Below are 22475 nucleotides of genomic sequence, written 5' to 3' on the forward strand. Positions count from 1 at the left end.
TTACCGTGCAATTTGTAATGTTCTCCCGGTGTTTTAATTTATGCATCACTCAATTTGCAAAAATATAATTATACCCTTAATGTAGAAAAAAGAAAACTCTTTCGCCTAGCCTTGGTTTATGGGCCTTACGGCCACGCCGCACATCACTCCCAAATAGGGGGGTTATTTTTATGAGTAATGCTACACATCATCCCCTTGTCCTCCTTTTGTCCTTTTAAAATTGATGTGGCTCTTAAAATCACCATTGGATCAAAATTCAATAGTGATATATTAAAAATTCAATGGTGATTTTAAGAGCCACATCAATTTTGAGAGGACAAAAAGAGGACAAGGGGATGATGTATAGCATTACTCTATTTTTATATATAAACTAGCTCATAACCCGTGCTATGCACGGGATTCTTCCTTATAATTTAGTTTTATAATAATAATAATAATAATAAAATGGAAGAAGAGAAGTATAGAAAATATAGATAAAAAATGAAAACTGAAAAATTCTAAAATAATATAATAGGGACAAAAATTTCTTATAAATTGGTTTGTAGGAAATTTTTTAAAACTCACATTTAAAAAATACACGTATCCTTTAAACATGTGAGAAGCACATGTTATTTTATTAATGCTATTAAAAAAGCATGTATTATTTAAATAACATGTGCTTCTCACATGCCAAAGGACACATGTCAATCTTATATGTGGATTGTAAGAAATTTCCTATAAATCGGTTTGTAGGAAATTTATGTCCATATAATTGTGTTATCTTTTTTGTATTATACAAAGTAATAAAAAACTATTCAATAAATATAATACGCTAAAAAAATCATCATACCCCGTACAAAAAACAACCATAGAAAACTCTCTCTCACCATCATTTTCTTAAATTTAGTGTAAAATTTACAAAAGATAAAATAAGCAATTTGAATGAAAAATAATATATTAATTGCATAAAAAAAAAAAGAAGGAGAGGAAACGAAATAAGAGAACCATAGAAAATATAGACAAAAAGTAAAAAATAAAAAATACTAATAGAATAAAGTAGAGTTTTCTTTCTCATATGCTTTTCCAGTTCATATGAAACCTTGAAAATCAATATTGTCTATCAATTAAGCACATTAACAATGTGCATTATACAGAGAAAAAAAAATCAGTGAACAATGTAAATTAAAAAATCGTCATACCTCGTACTCAAAACAACAATTAATGTAAACTTTCTCTTTCCATAGTTTCCTTAAATTCAATGTAAAATTTAGAAAAGGAAAAAGAAAAAAAAAAAAAAAAAAAAAAAAAAAAAAAAAAAAAAAAGAAGCAATTTGAACAAAAAAATAATATAAATTAGGAAATAGGGACAAAAAAAGTGTAAAGAAAAAACAAAATCATAGAAAATAAAGTAAAAAAAAAATGTAAAATGATAACCACTAATATAATAGAAAATAACTATTTTATTATTTACTTTTTCTAGTTCCAAAGAAATTTATAGGTATAAGAAGAAACTACAGTCAGATAGATATTTTTAATTCAACCATCATTCTTATATATAGCGTAAAAGAAACTACTTCTTCAACAAAAAAAAAATAATAATAATATAAATTATCAATGCAAAAATAAGGATAGAAAATCAAATCAGAAAAACAAAAACACATAAAATAAATACAAACATATTATTTACAATTCTATTGAACACAACCCCAACAAACTTGAAAGGCAAACTAAAAAAAAAAAAAAGGCTATAGCAGTATTACAAACAAAAATGTTTCAACGATAGCAAAAACTTTGCTCTCTTTCCTTTGAGCACCACTCTCCAGTAATGTAAACAACATTGCAGTTTTGCATTGCCACAAACCATTACTTCTCCATATATTTATTTGAGAAAGCGAGAGATATTAGAGTGACTTTTGACATTTCCTAAAGAAAAAAAAAAAAAAAAAATTGACGTTTGGTTCTTTGAGGTTTAGTTAGTAATGGATATTTAGTGAGAATTTAATGACAACAAAATTAAATGTTTCAATTCATTTTCTATTCAATGGAAGAGATTTGATTAGGAATATTAAACGCACCGTTTATTTCACTTGAAATGCATGGAACAATTCAATTTTACCTTCCTTTTTTTTCTTTCTAGATTTACTTAAAGGAATAGAAAGATGTAGAAATTAGTGAGAATTTAATGACAAAAAAAATTTGACGTTTCTATTCATTTTTTATTCAATATAAGAGAGTTAATTAGTCATATTAAATGCACCATTTATTTTACTTGAAATACACAGATCGGTTTAGCTTTACTTAAATTACCAGTTTTTTACTCAAATGACCAGTTCAATGTTTAAAAAGTATGGATTCATACCACGTGTCCTAATTCTATGCCAACTCTAAGTTGAAACTCGGCTGTTATATATATATATATATATATATATATATATATATATATATATATATATATATATATATATATATATGATATGTTTCAATAAAAATAAAATCCTTATAATTTTGAGCATTAAAAAAAAAATCAAATTTAATTAATGCTTAATTAACTCTTTAGTGTTTTAAAAGCATTTATATTCCTCTTGTGCACAATAATCAAATAAAATTTTACCTTTTTTGATTTGAGCATTTATAGCAAAAACTTTGCTCTCTTTGCTTTGAGCACCAATAATGTAAACAACATTGCAGTTTTGCATAGCCACAAACCATTACTTCTCCATATATTTATTTGAAAAAGCGAGAGATATTAGAGTGACTTTTAACATTTCCTAAAGAAAAAAAAAACTGACGTTTGACTCTTTGAGGTTCAGTTTGTAACGGATATTTAATGGGAGGGGAAGCGGTGTTGGAGTAAAAGATTTTACTTAAAGGAAGAGAGAGAGGTAGAAATTAGTGAGAATTTAATGATAACAAAATTAAATGTTTCTATTCATTTTCTATTCAATGGAAGAGATTTGATTAGGAATATTAAATACACCGTTTATTTCACTTGAAATACATGGAGCAGTTCAATTTTGCCTTTTTTTTTTTTTTTTTTTTTTTTTTTTTTTTTTCCAGATTTACTTAAAGGAATAGAAAGAGATAGAAATTAGTGAGAATTTAATGACAAAAAAAAAATTGACATTTCTATTCATTTTTTATTCAATATAAGAGAGTTAATTAGTCATATTAAATGCACCGTTTATTTTACTTGAAATACACAGGCCGATTTAGTTTTACTTAAATTACCAGTTTTTCACTCAAATGACCGGTTCAATATTTAAAAAGTATGAATTCATACCACGTGTCCTAATTCTATGCCAACTCGAAGTTGGAACTCAGCCTTTATATATACATACACACATATATATATATATATATATATATATATATATATATATGATATGTTTCAATAAAAATAAAATCCTTATAATTTTGAGTATTAAAAAAAAAAACATTTCAAATTTAATGCTTAATTAACTCTTTAGTGTTTTAAAAGTATTTATAAGTATTTATATTCCTTTTGTGCACAATAATCAAATAAAATTTTGTCTTTTTTGATTTTCAAAAGCAGAATAACACTTACAAAAAATAAGTGAAAATCGTAAAAATCACATAAAAGAAAAACAAATATCCCATAAAACATTTAAATGAATTAATACATAAGACCCTTATTTTTAGTTTAATTCATATATAAATTAAAACATGTTAACATATTTGTTCCCATAGGTGTAGTTTATAATGAAAATAAGTATGGAGAAGAAAAATAGCAAGAAGAAAACCACGATTTTAATTATCAAAATATAAAATAGAAAATTAGCAGGAATTTTTTTTAATGTTGATGTGATACCTATTATATTTCAATCATATATAATTCTAAACATTCGAAAAAGCAAATGAACAAAAAAAAAAATCTCATAAATATTCAAATGAAGAATAGTTCAACCACAAATTTCACAAACAAAATGGAAACATACTTAGATTTCAACCAAAAATATAAAAATACCAAAGAATTATACTTATATCATTAATTGAGGGAGAAAGAGGCTACTTGTATCATTAATATAGAGAGAGAGAGAGAGAGAGAGAGAGAGAGATTAAATAGATCGGTTCAATTTTATTTAAAAGACCGGTTTAGTATTTAAAGGACCGGTTTAGTCACTAAAAAATATGGGTTCATGCCACGTGTCACTATTCTATGCCATTCTAAGGAAGAACTCGACTTTTATATATATATATATATATATGATATCTCCTAATTAATGTCATTTTGAGTCACGTGAAATGTCAATTATATTCTAGCCGTTAAGATTTAACAAAAGATTATAACAAAAGAAACCCATTGCAATTTGAGAAAGGTATTAATGAATGCTTATGTTTTTATATTGACGTATGGTCAGTTGCATTGATATATTCAAAGTAATTCCAACTATATTGTCAAAATATAGCACACATTGAGCACCGTCTCTCTCTAGAAACTGTCTTTCTCCTCCATTCTCCCTTTGTTTCAACCTCAATCAATGCCCTCGTTGCTGCTATGGATCTCCTTTTGGTGTGTTGTAGCAATGATTTTTTTTTTGTTGAGATTTGGGTTGGGTTGAGGGATATTATAAAGTTCGAGCCCCTTTCTGTGTCTCATGGCTTAGCCGTCTCTGTTACAAGAAGGGTTAAGAGGCATCATGAAGTTCTTGCCTTTTTTGTGCCACAAACCACCTTAAATGGCAGTCAATTTTCTTGGCTTTTATGCCAATAATTCAATTGATTCCCTTCTTATCTTGTTGTAATAGCACTTATTTAGTTGTATTGGACTTATTGTTGTGTTGTCTAGCCATTTTTTGTTATTTAATTTGATTTTTTTTTCTCTTTCACCTTCTTTTGTATATTGCTTTTAGAAAATATATATATAAAAAATAAAATAAAAAGGCCCAACCGATGGTCACCTTCGCATGCTCATGTGGATTAGGAGGCTAGGGGAAAGGCATGGTACAAGACTACAAGTGCGTGGGCGGTGGGGGGTTCTAAATTCGTTACAAATATTGCAAGTATGTGCGGGATATGATGATATAAACATGACTAAATTTAGGGTTAATTTTACTTTGTCCCCCAAATTAATATTCTATTTGCACTCACACCCATAAATTATGACTCTATGCAACTCATTCCTTAAAGTAGCACCTTCTTAAGACTAAAAAGTAAAAAGTTTACTCCATACAAAAGGAAATAGTGTTAGAGAGTAATTGGTTTATACCGACACCAACAGGCTCTAGAGAGCTTTTCTTATTTTGATGGTATAGAATTTTGTCATCACGACCTCCATAGCAATTTACAGAAAACAATGACTTCAATACAAAAAAAAAAAGAAAAAAAAGAAGAAGGGGGTGCTTATGCTCCATTTGTTTCATAGTAAAATGTTTTCGATATTTTCTGATATTTTGTGAAAGAGAAAATAATAATCAACCTGAAAATGATTTATGTTTGACAAAAAATACTTAATAAATTTTAAAAATAATTTACGCTTTTTAAAAGTATAAATCAATTTTTCTCAGACGGCAGACGCAGTTGACCTTCTTTTAAACGACGCAATCGACCTTTACGCTCAAGTAGTTGAACATCGCCAAAATTCGGCAATCGTCATCAAATTCCGACACCAACTGGTGTCAGAATTTGGAATTTTCAGCTGGAATTTTGCTAGAACGACTGGATTCTGGCTTGCTGGCCAGGATCTAGCCTGAACGGTCGACTTCTGGCCAACTGGCCGTGATTCGGCCGTTCTGTGTCAAATTCCGGCCATTTTGGCAGGATTCTGGTCGTTCTTGCCATATTTCAGCAACAATAGCAGGAATCCTGTCAGAATCTCGTCACTGATAATTTTTCATCGGTGGTGATTTTTTCGTACGATCTAAGCGTCGGAAAATATTTTAAGGGAAATCAATTTTTTTGAAAAATGATTTCGTTGAAAATATTTTACAACGGAAACCATTTAATGTCGAAACAAACGAAGCATTAGATTAGACACATCAAACAAAAAACTTTATTCAAACACAAAGGTTTAAGATTAAATTTGCATTCTCCTTTATTTATTATCACCCTTTAGATAGAAGAAATACAATGACACCTACTTAGATTAGAACTCCTACAATAATTTAGGATAGGATATTACTCTTATCGACACCTAGACTTAGGCTCCTATACTTACCAACCAGGAGAGATGTACCCCACCCCTATCAAGCTAAGTAAACATACTGACTCCAACACAAAGATAAACACTACCGTGGAGATAGAGTTCTAGGGATATAAACTCTTATCAAAACAAGACTTAAGCAAATAAGTACGCAATAATGACTCTACTACGGCATGCAATATCCCTTTGTTATATTGTCATAACAGTAACATAGAGAAATAAATTAAATGACCAAAGTAAGATTCCTGAGAGAGGCTGAAAAAGTTTTATATTTTAGGAACTTTTATATATATATATATATATATTGATAAGCATCGAATGTTACCCCTTAACTTATATATGTTAATTCCTTAGCATTGTTATTTGTTTGATTTTATGCTGTTTTATTGTTTTCAGATTTTAAATAAAGATGCAATTAACTCCATTAATTTTGGGCTTAAAGCACACTTTGAGAAAACTTATAATATATGTTTAAGCTTAACCAATCATAATAGAAGACCTATATGATGTGGTTAAGTTTAATCAAATCAAGTAAATGATTAAATCGAAATTTCTCGACTAAGAGTCAAAATTGAATTGGATTCTGCACATGTCTCAATGTTTTGATCATAAATTTTGGTTCAGATATCAGATTGCAATGAAATTGGTGGCATTGGGAAGCTAATAAAAAATGAAACAAATATGTCAGAAATAACTTTTTCCGAAATCGGACATTTACTATGCCAAAATATCCCCGCAATAAAAAGCCGCAATTCTGAACGAATTTCGAATCATTTTCCTAGTTGAATTGAAGTTTCAATCTCCTACTTGGACAAGAAGACTCAAGACACAATTTTTTTGGAATTTCAAGAGCTTTTAGGCCTCTCCTAATCTCTATAAATAGATTCCTAAGCTTCAAAAGAATGTGTGCTTGTGCTTGTACTTAACTTTAGACAAAAAATTCTTCTTGGAGGCTTGACAAGTTGAAGAGGAGAGAATAATATGGCGGGAGGCCATCCCAACACTGCGGCTAAATTCGTACTAAGGCGTTGATGTAGCCATTTTCAAGTAACAATGGTTTAGTTGTATTTTAATTTGGGATTTTCTATATGTATGGTGGTTGTATAACTGTGAGAATTGATCTTAATTTTATATTCAATCATTATGAATTTTTTATATTGTCTTAGAAAATATTTTATATTGATTTAACTCAATCATTCATATTTTCTGTGATTATGTGAATGATTGTTATATAACGATTTTAATTGACATATGATCAAGAGGGTTAGATAGGCCATACCTAGGGAATACGGATTATATTACACCCTAGTTTAGTATAATTTAAGTAGGCAGTTCGTACCAACCGAAGATGGGTTATACTTTTCCATTGATTGTGTGTATCCTATTAAAGACGTAGTTAATCCATACCTAAGAAAGACAGGTCATACCGCATCTTAGTGGTTAGGTGAGTGATTCGTGCCAATCGAAAATATATTATACTTATTATTTAAATGTAATTTATTGACTACTCGAGTGAGACGAGCCATATATCATGCATGATATGAATTTTCCTTGTTAATTTATGATTGACCATTGTTATGTGGGAGTAATGAAATCAATCCCTTATTATTTCTCTCATCCCTACTCTTTTTATTTTTATGTTTTTACTTTATGTATTTATTTTTATAAAACAAAAAAAATCCAACATCTTTTAAATTAAGTTTTATTTAATCTCAAAAAAGCTTGATAACAACACATACGTAGTCAATGAGGTTCGACACCCTCAATATAGCCTTATCCTATAAGAATTCGTACTATTGCGAGTGATAATTTTTATTATTGATATATTTTGGTAAATAAAAGATCACATCATAGAGAGAGAGAGAGAGAGGGAGAGAGAGGAGTTGAGGAGAGGAGCTGATTTTGTTTTCTCATTGTTGAAGGGTTTTGTGGGATGATTAATCAATGTGATATTCCCACTTAAAAATAATAGTTATTCCTATGAACAACATAGTAAAAAAGTGAAAGTGTGAAACTCTCTATTTTGTATTTTTGATATGTCCACAAAAAATGAGGAGGGGAATTCGAACTAGTGACCTTTGCTTCACGAGGCGTAATCCCTATCCGATTAAGTTACCTATTGGGGACGAAACTCTTTATTTTAATTACAGTTAGTCTTTTTTTTTTCTTTTTCTTTTTCACTTCAACAGATTATTTATTATATTATCTATTTAGTTCTAAATATTATTTCTCATATTTTCATTTGAAATAGAGGGATGGTGACAAACAATTTTTTATTTAGACATTCTTGCTATATTAGTGTTCAGTATAGCGCACTGAATGTATTTTAGCTCATCTTTCGCTAATACACATAAGATGAAAAAAATGGTAATATTAATTCGGGTTAAATATTTTATTAGTATTTAAGTTTTGAAAATTTTATTTTTGGGTATATGAGTTTCAATTTGCATCACAGATAGTACCACATTTTGAAAAAATAGCAAATTGGTACCTCAGTCAAGTTTTTCGTCAAAAAACTAACGGTCCACAACGTCATTGTCACTTAACACCACTAGGAACACGACACATGTCCCTTGCAACACATTAGCTCTCACATAAAATACTAAAATTAATTAAAAATTGAGCTACTCTCTTGGCTGATCTGGGGTGGCCGAACCATCTCATGACATAAAAAAGAAAGGAAAAAAAAAAAAAATTGTTGGGTTTTGGCCCTTGGGGGTGGCTGAATCACCCTATGAGCAAACCCTCTAAAAACATTTTGATGGGTTTTGGCCCTTGAGGGTGGTCGAACCACCCCCATAGGCCATGAGGGTGAACCACCCCAGGCCGGTCCTCATGGGCAAACCCTTTAACAACATTTTGATGAGTTTTGGCCATTGGGTGGCCAAGGGGGGTGGTGGCTCAACCACCCACTTTCTTTTTTTTTTTCAATTTTTTTTATTAAATTAAAACTTGACTAATAATTACAAAAAAATAATTTCCTCCCAAAATCTGAAAATGACGTGTGTATGTGATGTAGAAGTGTTTGGGTGATTTGACAATTATGTGAGTATTGACATGTCGCAAGGAACATGTGTCGTGTTTCTAGTGGTACTAAGTGATAGTGACGTGGCGGACTATTAGGCCTCGTTTGGTTTGCGGAATGTCTATTCCATTAGGAAAAGGAATAACTATTCATGGGAATAGATGAAGGTGGAATGGAATAACTATTCCTATTCTTTTGTTTGGTTGTAACGGTGGAATAGAACATTGCATATGTATTCTTTTGTTTGGTACAGTGCAATACATTGGTGAATGGAATCATATTATAATCAAATTTCCTAAAACACCCTTATAATACAAATATAATTTATATTCTTAAGGACATTTTTTTTTTCTTTATTTAAGAAACATAAACAATCATACTATGACCTTTTTTTGTTTTTTTTTGTTTTTAATTTCATAGAGTTCATGGCTTCTTTTCTTTTTTTTTTTTCATATACAATTACGCTACAAAATGATTTATAAGGGAAAAAAAAAAAAAAAAAACACACACACACACAGACATAATCATCATATCACCATCATAAAAATAAATAAATAAAAATAAAATAGATCATCTGCAAAGCCCTTTTTATTTTATTCTTTTTTATTTGTTTTCCAGCAACAAACATTCATTCTTTGCTTACAAAGTAAAATGATTTATAAGAAAAAAAAAAAAAAAAAAAACATAATCATCATAAAAAAAATAAATCATCTACAAAGCCCTTTTTATTTTATTATTTTTTATTTGTTTTTCAGCAATAAACAATCGTTATTTGCTTACAAAGTTTTTCTCAAACCTCCACAAGACAATTGGAGTCCCCCCAATATTAAGAGGTACTCGTTTTGCTACGTCTAAGTGCATTCTGTAGGCTAAATCATAGGAGGAGGAAAAAAAAAGAAAAAAAAAAGAAAAAAAAAAAAAGACTACCCCACAACAAATTAAGTTGGTTGAGAAACAGAGAGAGGAGGATGAGAATATAATTGCAGAGATGGAGAGAGATACTGATGGTGCATTTGAGTGATGAATTTTTGAAATCAGAATTAAATTCTTATTCTGTTTGCGAATTTTGAGATTTGACTTTTTAGAAAAAAAAAATTGAATAAAATATGATTTGTTTATAAAAAGTTGAATAAAATATAATTTGTTTTTTTAAAAAGTTGAATAAAATATGATTTATTTTGAAAAAAGTAGAATCAGAATTATATTTTATTGTCAAAATTTCGTATCCAAACACACTATGAGTTGAGAAACAGAGAGAGAGAAGGATAAGAGACTTGGGTGTTGAGAGGGTTGGGGTTTTTGGGTAAAAGACGAATTTTATTTATTCCCACAGGAAAGGAATAGGTATTCCACTCCTTTTTGAGTGGAATACCTATTCCTCTTCGTAAGGGAATAGCTATTCCGTGGGAATAACTATTCCCTTAAATAATATACAACCAAACAAAGGAATAGCTATTCCGTAGGAATAGCTATTCTTTTCCATGGGTCTAATCCGCAAACCAAACGAGGCCTTAGTTTTTTGACGAAAAACTTGATTGAGATACCAATTTGATATTTTTTCAAAACTGATGTATTATTTATGATGCAAATTGAAACTCATATACCAAAAAATAAATTTTTCAAAATTTAAGTACCAAAAAGGCATTTAAGTCTATTAACTAATATTAACAATTTAGCTATAGTCAGCTAGAGACGCTCCTAGAGTCCTAGTAGGAGAAATAACTATTTTTAAAAATAAATACATTTTAGAAGTTTGATACCAAACGTGCCCTAAACTAAAACCATGTGCGCCCCCACAGAATCTATGAAGTGAATAATTTATTTTACTATGGCAAAAGTGAATGCCTTTTTCAACATAAAACCTTTACAAAAACAGTACGTACAGCCTCAAAAGAGTCCGACCATAATCTTTGAAATCCTTCAGTTTTTGCAATATCGAGGAAGTGGGTGAGGATCGAATCGAGATCTCACCTATTTATAGGTGAGATTGTAATTTTGTAAAAAAAAAAAAAATAAATAAATTTGATTTTAAACCAAATAATAATAAAAAAAATCATTTGAGAAATACATTTTAAAAAAATTACAATTTAAAAAAGTAAAAAACTATTTTTTCTAATAGTAGGCATTTGAGTGTTTTTTTAAAAATACTAAATTTTAAAGATTTACCTGCAATTTTATCAAACGTTTAACTATGTTTTTAAAAAGGGATAATTGCATCGTTGGTTATTGTGGTATGCCATAATTATTTTTCACTTCTTATGGTTTAAAAAGTTCATAGAAAGTCCCTGTGGTATGTAATAATTACGTTTTACTTCCTAGATCGGTTTTCCGTCCACCATTTTAACGGAATCTTTTAACCCTATACGTTAACGCCACGTGTCGACAATAAGTTGGCGAGATGGCGGCACGTGTCTATCTTTATAAAAAAATATAAATTTATTAAAAAATAAATAAATAAACTTATATTTAAAAAAAAATAATAAAAAAAAAGAGCAGGCTTGGGGTGGCGTGCGGCCAACCCCTTAAAATTTGAATATCATCCGACTACTTCCTAATCGCCCTTTTATTCTTTTTTTTTTTATTTTTTTTTTTACCCCACTTTTCTGTGGGTCTTGGTTGTCAAGTGGTTTTTCAATTAAAGAAAGAAAATAAAACATAATTGACCAAATAAAAAAGGAAAACAATATATACTGACAAAAAATTCCAAATAAGGAAGTGGAAATTACGTAAAAGTGTGATGTAACATCTACTCATTGAGTCATTTGATCTTCTACCCTTTTAAGACACCCAAATCTATAGGGGTAATTAGGTAGTTTCAATCCATAGCAATTACAATGATTAGGAAAAAAAAAGAAACCATATATAGCAAATTACAACGAACAGACCCTCTCCACGCCGACCACAATTGTATATATATTTATACGAATACCCACCGTTTCTTCATGTTTACCTTAAATTCTCTGTCTCTCTCTCTCTCTCACAATGCCTTCTTTGTTATTCAAACCCTTAGAATCGCCATCTGTTTTTTCGTGATCATTGCATCGTCGATTTCTACAGGCCCCAATTTCGAACTCACACATGGTCTCATTTTTGGATAATCAGGTACAGTCCCCAATTTATTTATTCCTATTAGATTCTTGTTCTCTCTTCTTCTTCTTCTTTCTTTCTTTCTTTCTTTCTTTCTTTTTTTTTTTTTTTTTTTTTTTTTTTTTTTAAAAAAATTTTTTATTATCCTCCTACGGACTCTAATGGGATTTTTTTTTTAATTTTTTTTTTTTCATGAATGACCCTAATGGGATTTTTATTTAGTTATACATTTTTAGGACGGAGTTTTGAGGTTTTGTATTTTGTGTTGTAAATTCTTGGTGGGTTTATGATTTCTGGGAATTATTTTCTTTTACAGCATTGTAATGTCCGTCAGATTTTTTGGAAATTCTTTTTGAATATGAGTTTCAATGACAAGTTCGTGTGGTCTCGTCTTTTAGTGCTTCTTTTACATCTTGTGGGCTTTTTGGGCTAAAAGATGTTGACCTATTTTGTGTTGTAAATGCTTGGTGGGTTCATGATTTCTGGGAATTATTTTCTTTTAAACCACTGTGATATGCCCGTGAGATTTTTTGGAGATTCTTTCTGAATGCAAGTTTCAATGGCAAGTGCGTCTGGGCTTGTCTTTTAGTGCATCTTTGACATCTTGTGTGCTTTAACTATTTTGGGCTAAAAGATGTTGACGAATTGCATTGACTCGCGTAGTTTTAGAATCCGGTGCACACATACACATACACACGCAAACGCAAACACAAACAAAAACAAATATATATGGTTCCTCATGTTAAAACTGTGATAGAATGGAATTTGGATGCCAATAAATCAAGCATATCATCCATTGACTGGTGTAGTTTTGAAACTTGGTATCACGCGCGCACACAAATTTTTACTAGTTGTAGTTTGGTTCCTCATGGTTTCTGTTTGATTGCAATATGTTACTTTTAATTGCCCAGACTGTAATAGAACTGGATTTGGATGCCAATAAATAAGCATCATCCGTGCCACTTAATATGTTGCAGGGATAATGGAGGTTTTGATTCCAGAGCAAGAAAGGTTGAGCAGGTATCAAAACGATGTGCGGAGAATCTCTAAATTCTCAACAGTTCCCAGGGTTCCCAGGAATGGGGAAGTAGGAGAAATCCTGGGACATGGAAGTGAAGAATCAATATCAAACAAGGAAGAGAATGGCAATTCTGGGTCATCAGATCTGAGAACAAAACTCTCATCCAAAAAAAGACAGAACAATCGGGAAAGTGAGTCCTCATGTGGTAAAAAAATGGCAAAGAAGCGCCGCAATGCTTCCAACAAGAGAAGGAGATTCGAGGATGATTGCCTTGATTTTGAGTTTGAAGAAGATGAAGAACTTAAGTTTTTGCTTAAGGCAAGAGCGCGGAAAAGAGGTAGCAATTTCGACAGTGTGATGACTGAAGAAAATTCAAAGGATGCAAGGGAGAAGAATTATCGGTTAAGGAATACTAATGCATGTAGCGCAAGCAAGAACACATGCACTCCGAAAAATGTGAAGGTAGTTCATCTATCTTATGTCTTTCAATCTTTAGATACTATGCTTATCATTGTTTTCCCATTCAATTGAAGAAATCAGTTCTTTATCTTTTGTTTTAATATTTTTCCTTATACTGCAAGTTATTTATAATTATTTCCTTAAACAGGGAAACGGAGAAGATCGCTTAAAATGTCATCAGTGTATGAAGAAAAGAACTGTTGTCCCTTGCACCAAGTGTAAGCAGAAAATGTATTGCATCCCGTGTATCAAGCAATGGTGGGGTATTCTATATACATTCAACTTTTTTTGTAAAAATGTCTCTTTATTCCAAAAAACCAATTTTTAACCATGTCATTCTTGCTGAATTTTGTGTATATAGGTATCCTCGCTTAAAAGAAGAAGAAATTTCGGAGCTTTGCCCATTTTGCCGTGGAAACTGCAACTGCAACGCTTGCTTGCACTCAAATGGGATGATTAAGGTTTGGTTGTTATCTTATTGGACTGTAAATGCCTTTAAATTACTACCTCTAAAGAAACAACCTGATTTTTTTTTTTTTTTTGTGTGTGTGTCTTTCTAACCTTCAGACTCCAAAGAGGGTCATCTCTGATGGTGCAAAGATCCAGAATCTCCAGCATTTACTTTATTCTTTGCGACCGTATTTGAAACAAATTTGCGAAGAGCAAACTAGGGAGATAGAGATTGAGGCTACCATTCAGAGTAAGTATGGTTTTCAGCTTTAGGTTTGAGTTTTCTCTCTGAATTTTTAAAATTACTTACCGGAAATATTGATGGTAGGAAAATCATATTCTGAACTTGAAGTACCACAAGCCCTTTGTCATAATGATGAGCGTGTCTTTTGGTAGGCATCTCCTCTTTTATAATTCTATCATTCTAGAGGTCCTATGTGTATTTTTCAATTTTTATCTTTTGGTCTTGGTGCAGTGATCATTGTGCAACTTCAATTATAGACCTTCATCGAAGCTGTCCTAAATGTTCCTATGAACTCTGTCTCCATTGTTGCCAAGAAATTCGTAAGGGAAGTGTTACAAGCCGTCGTGAAGTGAAGTTTCAATACGTCAACAGGGGCTATGAGTATGTTCACGGTGGAGATCCTCTACCAGAATCTTCTCTTTCAAAAATTTCAAAAGAACAAGCTGAGTCCTTTACCAAGTGGAGTGCTAATGATGACAGAAGTGTTATTTGCGCTCCAAGGGAAATTGGTGGGTGTGGTAAATGTGTATTGGAGCTCAAACGTATCCTTCCACAAGGGTGGATTTCAAGTTTAGAAGTCAAAGCAGTAGATTTATTGGAGACGTTTAGAATTGTTGAGCGCAAATGTACTGAAACGAGCAAGAAGATGTTGCGAAGAGCAGCTTCTAGAGTAGATTCTGATGACAACTACTTGTATTGTCCAGCTTCAAGAGACATTCTTCAAGAAGAAAAGCTTTTGCAGTTCCGGCAATGCTGGACTAATGGTGAACCTGTTATAGTTCGTGATGTTCTTGATCAGGCAACTGGTTTAAGCTGGGAGCCAAAGGTCATGTGGCGTGCATTATGCGAAAACGTGGATCCAGAGGTCAGCTCAAAAATGTCAGAAGTGAAAGCCATTGATTGCCTGGCTGGTTGTGAGGTTTAGCTTCCATTCCCTTGATGCACACATTTTTACTTTTCATCCAAAGACTATTCGTCAAAACCATTTATCTGGAATTATGTCTTTTTTTTTTTGCTTTATTTTATTATACATCACTCTCTTGCACGCACCCATCACATTCCCTTATGTTTTCTGAATCCATGATTTTTCAGGACTTTCACTTTAGAAATGTTCTCTTCTTTGCTCAAGTATATTTTCATCTTACTTGGTTACGCCTGCTCGATATCGTATTTCCAATGCTGATTTGTTAAAAAATTCAGGTGGAGATTAGTACTGTTCAATTTTTTAGAGGTTATACAGAAGGGAGAAGGTACTATAACTTCTGGCCGGAGATGCTCAAGCTAAAGGATTGGCCCCCCTCTGACAAGTTTGAGGATCTTTTGCCCCGTCATTGTGATGAATTTATCTGTGTTTTGCCATTTCAAGAGTACACAGATCCTAGGGCTGGTATCCTTAACTTAGCTGTCAAGTTGCCTCCAGGTGTCTTGAAACCAGACCTAGGTCCAAAAACGTACATTGGTTATGGGATTGCAGAAGAGCTTGGAAGAGGGGACTCTGTAACTAAGCTTCATTGTGACATGTCAGATGCGGTATGTTCTAACAAACTGAGTTCTCCCATGACAGTGCAATATATGCACTGTATATTCGAACTGTTAGATTTTGAGATGTACAACCTGCATTTTGGTTCATATTGAGATGGGGAATGGTTTTAGTTTGGCCTTTTACGCAAATATTACAAATACTAGCAATCTTTTTGTTGCTTATATTTTCCTTGTTAACAATTCTGAATGTGGTGGTAGAAATTACTTATCAAAAAAAATTCTGAATGTGGTGGTAGAAATTGCCATTCAGATTCCTTTCATATTATAATAGGAAGTCCTGTAATCATGCTTGCTTAGCTGTAAATCTGTCTAAAACAGACGGTTTAGAAAACGTGGTCTATTTGGTGAAGTTTGTGGGGATGTCAATTTGGTTTTAAATCGCATATCAAGGTGTGACAATGTGTGAATATATAGCTCTTAGAAATCTTATAGATTTCCATCATCAATTGGGAAATGTACATTTTGGCTTCCTGTATTTGTTTATTTTTTAAAGTTAATGGTCCAAAATGCATTATTGAATAGCTAGGTGTGCTTTTGTAATTGTTACTGATAAAATACCCATTTTCTGTTGACTCAGGATGCTGAAAAACCTCGCATTAAATTTTGCCTTTTTGCATTGTGCAAGCAACATAGTGACGTTTTTTAGAATACTGATTGGCACAGGTGAATATTTTGACTCATACAGCAGAAGTAGTGTTGAGTCATGAGCAGCATTCTGCAATTGCAAGGTTGAAAGAAATACACAAGGCCCAAGATGAGAAGGAGCATCTGGATAGAGAGAAGTTAAACTCTGATCAAGTTGGTCAAAGCGACAATGAGGAGATGGAGATCTCAGAAATTGCAGCTATAGGAAAATTCGAGATTTCAAAAATTGAGGTAAAAAGGGATGCTTCTCCAGTTTTTTCCTCAGAACAAGCAACAGAGGAAACAGGAAGTGCTCTGTGGGATATTTTTCGGCGGGAAGATATTCCTAAATTAGAGGCATATCTTAGAAATCACTCGAAAGAATTTAGGCACTCCTACTGTTCTCCTGTTGAGCAGGTAATTTATAGCAACTTAAGTTTCTGATAAGCCATGTCTTGTGTGCAGGCTCTAATATTGTTTTTTCAGGTTGTCCACCCAATTCATGACCAATCTTTTTATTTAACTTCGGAGCACAAAAGGAAGCTAAAGGAAGAATTTGGTAAGGATGAGAAAAAAAATGCAGAAATGCTTTTGTGATACCCATGCATAATTATTTACACAATTGTTTCACCCATAAAGGTGTTGAACCATGGACATTCGAGCAAAGACTTGGAGAAGCAGTGTTTATTCCTGCTGGATGCCCGCACCAAGTTAGGAATCTCAAGGTAATCAATTCCTAACATCATCAGTCTTAATCTTCTGTCCGCTATGTTTTCTTCTTTCACCAAAGAGGTTTTCTTGTGTGATTCCAACTATTCTATTCGAACATGCACAGTCATGTACCAAAGTTGCTGTTGACTTTGTCTCGCCTGAAAATGTCGGTGAGTGCCTCCGTTTAACTGAGGAGTTCAGACTACTTCCCATAAACCATAAAGCCAGAGAAGATAAACTCGAGGTAATAGGTCTTTTCTATGATAATTAGCCTTTCTTCCCACTACTTTATTGATTGTTGTGTGTATGTCGATATGCATAACATTTCCTTTCTTTGTTTAGTCGCCTTAACTTGTCTCTGTGATAGGATCCCAAATATTCAACAGATTTCCATAATTTCTGTAATAACTGTAGTCAGTGAATCGATGATATTTTTAATAATTACCTTCCTAAAATAAGCTGAAATCTCCCTATAAAAGGGTATAGATGTTGTATGGCAATTCAAGGAAGAAAAACCACAATTGCTTTAAGCAATTCTTGGAGGCCGATCCTCCCTTAATGACCATTGAACCCCTAATGTTCCAACAACCAAAATACATGGGAACTACTAAAGGTGAGAAAACACAACTCAAAAAAGGAGTTTTCGAATTGAGGTTTCAAATAGGTCTAATTTCAATTTTGATTTTTTTTTTTTTTAAAATATATCTATGACACATTATGTAATGACCTAGGGAAAAACACTAGTCACTTCTGCCCTATCACCCTAAAATGACTAGTCAGTTTGAAATTTTCTTAGATTCATTTATAAAGCTCAGTTTCATTTAGTAAGTAGCCAATGTAAGACTTAGCATTGATGAGTTTCTTTCTATAAGCTACTCACAGGCAAATATTCTTTCCAATATGGGACCGGTGTGTTACACTTGAATATTCTATAATTGAAGTTTTGTTGAATTATTTATTATTTGTTTAGTTCTATTTTTTAGTATTTTTAATATATATATATATATATAATCTTTTGATTTTTCTCATTGTAAACCAAAATCCTGACTTCATCATTGGTGGTCAAACTACCCCTTGAGGTGGTTAGTTACCCTCTTAAGGAGTGGCCAATAACATTTTTATCCTTTGAGGAGGTCGTCAGCCAATCTGAGAGGGTGGTTGAACCATCCTAGCCACTCTCCTACAACTCTCTTGGAGGTTAGGGGGTGGTTAGTCACCCCCTGAACCCTGGAAGAGGGAGTAACTTTTTTTGTTCTTACTCTTGCTGCCTTGCCCTTTTTTCTTTAATTTTCACTAATTGTTTTTTGATATCACTGAGATAGGAGCATGGGTTTCTATCATTTGGTATTAGAGCAGGTATGAATCTCTGTAAATGGTGTTGAGGAGGCGTGCATTTGAAGTCGGGCAGTGTGCATCGTGGGTGTAGCCATAAAGGAGCTATGCATCTTATTGGCAAAGCTGTGCGGTGTGCAGTGTCCAATCACCATTTTACCCTTTCAGGGGGTGGTTAGTGTGGTTGGACCAATTCCAACCACTCTCCTACCACCCTCTTGGGGTAGAGGGGGTGATCAGGCCCCCCTTGAACCCTGGAAGGGGTAGTAACTTTTTTTATTCTTACATGCTATCCTGCCCCGCCCCCTTTTTTCTTTAATTTTCTCCTCTTAATTTCTTCTGATTTCAGTTAGATAGGATCATGAGTTCCTATCATCTGGTATCAGAGTAGGACTGAATCTTTGTCGGTGGTGTTGAGGAGACGTTCATTTGAAGCCGGGTGGTGTGCAATGTGGGTGCAGTCTCATAGGAGCCGTGCATTTGATTGGAATTGCAATAACCAAAATACATGGGACTACGAAAGGAGAGAAAACACAACACAACAAAGGAGGTTTTTAGATTAAAGTCCCCTGAACGGCCTGGATCTAGCCACGTAATTTTAAAAAAGAAAAGGAAACAAAATAAGGGGTCGGTCGGTCGGTCGTTCGGCCACTCCTCAAGATCACCCTCCTTGTGGAGTGGCTGATCACTGTTTTACCCTTTGAGTGAGTTGTCAGTCACCCCATTGTTGTGGTTAGGGTGGTCGAACGATCCTAGCCATTCCAAAGAAGGTTGTGGGGGTGAGGAGGTGGTCTGTCACCCCCTCGAACCCTAGAAGGGGAGAAACTTTTTTTATTCTTACTCTTATTGACGACCATAGTGCCTCTCTTTTTTCTTTCATTTTTCTGATTTCAATCAGATAAGAGTGGGGGTTCCTATCATCAGGTATTATAGCATGTTTGAATCTCTAACGATGGTGTTAAGGAGTCGTGCATTTGATTGGCGACATTGTGTGACGTGCAATGTGGGTGCAGCCATAAAGGGAGCCATTGTAATACCTTGAGATTATTTAGCAGTAAATAATCTGAAGTGTTACCACTAACTCCTTATCATCATGTAATTTGCAGTGGAAAGCTTATATCTTTCTTTTTTTGTTTTTGTTTTTTTTTTCCTACCACAAAATAATCATCTAGAGTTTAAACTAGAGCAACTACAAAACCATAATGGTATCACCACAAGTTAATCATCATTGCTATGCATCAAAGTTAAGCCAAGTCATATCAATACATAAATAGTTTGGCAACATCATAAGTCACATATGAGTTAGATCTTGTAGCATACCACCAGAAATATCAAGATAGGGTCATCCGGCTTGATGACATGCTCATCTAAGACTGCCAACTTAGGGCGCAACATCTTGATAAGGTCTTTGAGTGCCAACCTCAGGTTCGAGTCACCATACTAAAAAAAGGCTCATCTGGAAAACAATGTTGTACAGGTGGAACACAAAGTGGTAAGTCTACAACTTAGTGAGTATAAGAACTCTAGTAGCAGATATCCTATAGGTGATTCACTTCTCTAAATATAGGAAAAATGTCAAAAAAATCACTTGTAGCAGATTCCCTACAAGTTCCCTAAGCATTTCCAATAATTATTATAATTATAAACTTATTCTCTCTCCTCATCTCTCACCTCTCTTTTCCTTATAATAATAAAATGAAAGAAAAAAAATAAAGTAAAAGTAAAAATAAAAAATAAAAAAAAATTAATAGTTTAGGAAAAAATTAAGGGAAACTATTGTTGAGTTTTTTAGATAGAGAAGTAAAAAGTAGGTTTATTTCCTAAATTTAGAGAAAATGGTTAGGTGTTTGCTGCTAGTGCTCTAATCCCATGTGAAAACATTATGCAGTGAGCCCTTTAGTACGAGTCATAAAAATAAAGCTCCACATGCCGTTCGCAAATCAGTGTGACAAGGCAACAAATCATGTTAATACAATGCATTTAATATATAAACATAATATTAATGTTATTATTATGTTTGATATGATCTATTTGCGCCTTTAACCCTTTTACGGTAGGAACCGTGGGACCTCTAGTACAATCCTGGTGCCCTGGTGATGCACATAACAAGCATCCCCTAATTGATCAACCGAGTATGATTCTGGGTGCCACTCAACTAGTGATGTGAGCCACCCATATGTGATTGCATTAGTTACAGTTGCTGTTGAATCCAAGGCAGAAATTTACTCACACAACTATGTGCTATAATGTCAACTCTATATATAGCTAGTATGAGCATGAAACATAGTTCTTTCACAAAAGTTTCACAAGATTTGACAATTGTGGCTGTCATACAATTAGAGATTTATTTTCATTTCATGCCTGTAAATCATGGTGTAAATATCACACATGTCATAATACTTTGGAAAATTAAGGCTCACAACAATAAAATAGAAAGCATCCATGATGTTATAAAGATGCACGTTTCATATCAAGATAATCATGTTAAAAAATCATTGTTCATGGTCCATGTGATAATTACTCACCTTGTGCGTAGGAAGCCTTGATGAAATCTCCCTCGCATGGGTTTGTTCCCTCATTTGTAAGGTATTCTATTATTAGTTAAACCTATTATCCAAAAATCATAACCTGGCATCTAAAACCTTAATTTTTTGGATTATGCCTGAAAATCGTTTGGATGTTTCCTGCACAGAAACTCCAGACTCAAAAATCTCTTCTTCACTCCATATAGGTTGTTCTAGGTCCCCAACATGTTTCATTTCCCAACTTAGACACAAGGTAAAGTTTGAAAACGAAACCTCTAACACCAAAATCTCAAGTTTTGGTCTCAAGATTTTAAGGCTTAATTTCCTGAATTCCTTAATTAAAAACCTTGAAGACAAGTTTATTTTAATTGCAGGGATGATAGGATCCCAAATATTCTGCAGATTTTCATAATTTCCGGAATAATTTTATTGAGGGAATGGATGATATTTTGTAATAGCCATCTTCCTAAAATAGGCAGAAATCCCCCTATAAAAGGGTCACAATTCAAGGAAGAAAAACCACAATTACTCAAACAATTCTTGGAAGCCGACCCCTCGCTGCGAACATCTCTCCCTTTTCTCTTTGAATTTTCTCGAATTTTTCTGATTTCACTTTGGTCTCTGGTGTGATCTTTGGTGTGTGTGTGTGTGTGACATTTTCTCTGTTTTATTCTTATTTCTAAAACCATTTTTCTGCTGTGATATTTGGGTGGAACAGATAAAGAAAATGATAGTCTATGCAGTTGATCAAGCTATCAAAGATTTTGAAGCCTTGGTGTCAACCCAGAGGAGCATCTCGGAAGCTGCATTGTAACCAAGGGGCCAACCGTTTACATGGTGTTAATTGTAATTAGTCGGCCAATCGTCCCTCTAATTTTGTATGCTTTTGAGGTTTATATAAAATACTCCCCGCCGGGGGGGGATGACCACCCATCAAAAAATTGTGGGGGGAACATCATACAGTTCAAAAATTAATCTATAATAAGAGGATCATGCATCATCAAGGTCTATGAGCCCCTCATTCATTTTCCACGTGTGATGGTCTCTTATATTATTTTTGTTCTTTTTTTAATACATGAATTATAATATATAGTTCAAATAAAGATGAAGATTTCTATTCTTCTATTTAATTAATTTCAACTAGCTTCTTATTATATAGATTGGTTTTATTCATTAAAAAAATAAAATTATACAGACTGGTTTGAATAAGTATATCTATAAATTCGATTCGGGTATTTTATATCTATGAAATAACTAGTTGAAACAAAAACAATTTTATTTTTTATTTTTTATTTTACCTTAAAATGTCTAAACAT

At 32.8% G+C, this 22475-nt stretch overlaps 1 protein-coding gene across 1 annotated transcript; it reads left to right on the forward strand.

The window, feature by feature from the left end:
- The first annotated feature begins 12048 nt into the window (after window positions 1-12048).
- LOC133868296 (lysine-specific demethylase JMJ26-like) lies at window positions 12049-22191 on the forward strand. The gene is made up of 13 exons (XM_062305112.1): window positions 12049-12266; window positions 13229-13734; window positions 13880-13989; window positions 14093-14192; window positions 14299-14431; window positions 14510-14573; window positions 14657-15344; window positions 15626-15955; window positions 16631-17008; window positions 17078-17150; window positions 17231-17316; window positions 17427-17546; window positions 21878-22191. Exons 2-13 carry the CDS (start codon window positions 13234-13236, stop codon window positions 21971-21973), a joined length of 2679 nt encoding a protein of 892 aa, XP_062161096.1. The 5' UTR covers window positions 12049-12266; window positions 13229-13233; the 3' UTR covers window positions 21974-22191.
- The last annotated feature ends 284 nt before the right edge of the window (window positions 22192-22475 follow it).

The sequence above is a fragment of the Alnus glutinosa genome, chromosome 5, assembly GCF_958979055.1.
Source record: "Alnus glutinosa chromosome 5, dhAlnGlut1.1, whole genome shotgun sequence".
Taxonomy (NCBI): domain Eukaryota; kingdom Viridiplantae; phylum Streptophyta; class Magnoliopsida; order Fagales; family Betulaceae; genus Alnus; species Alnus glutinosa.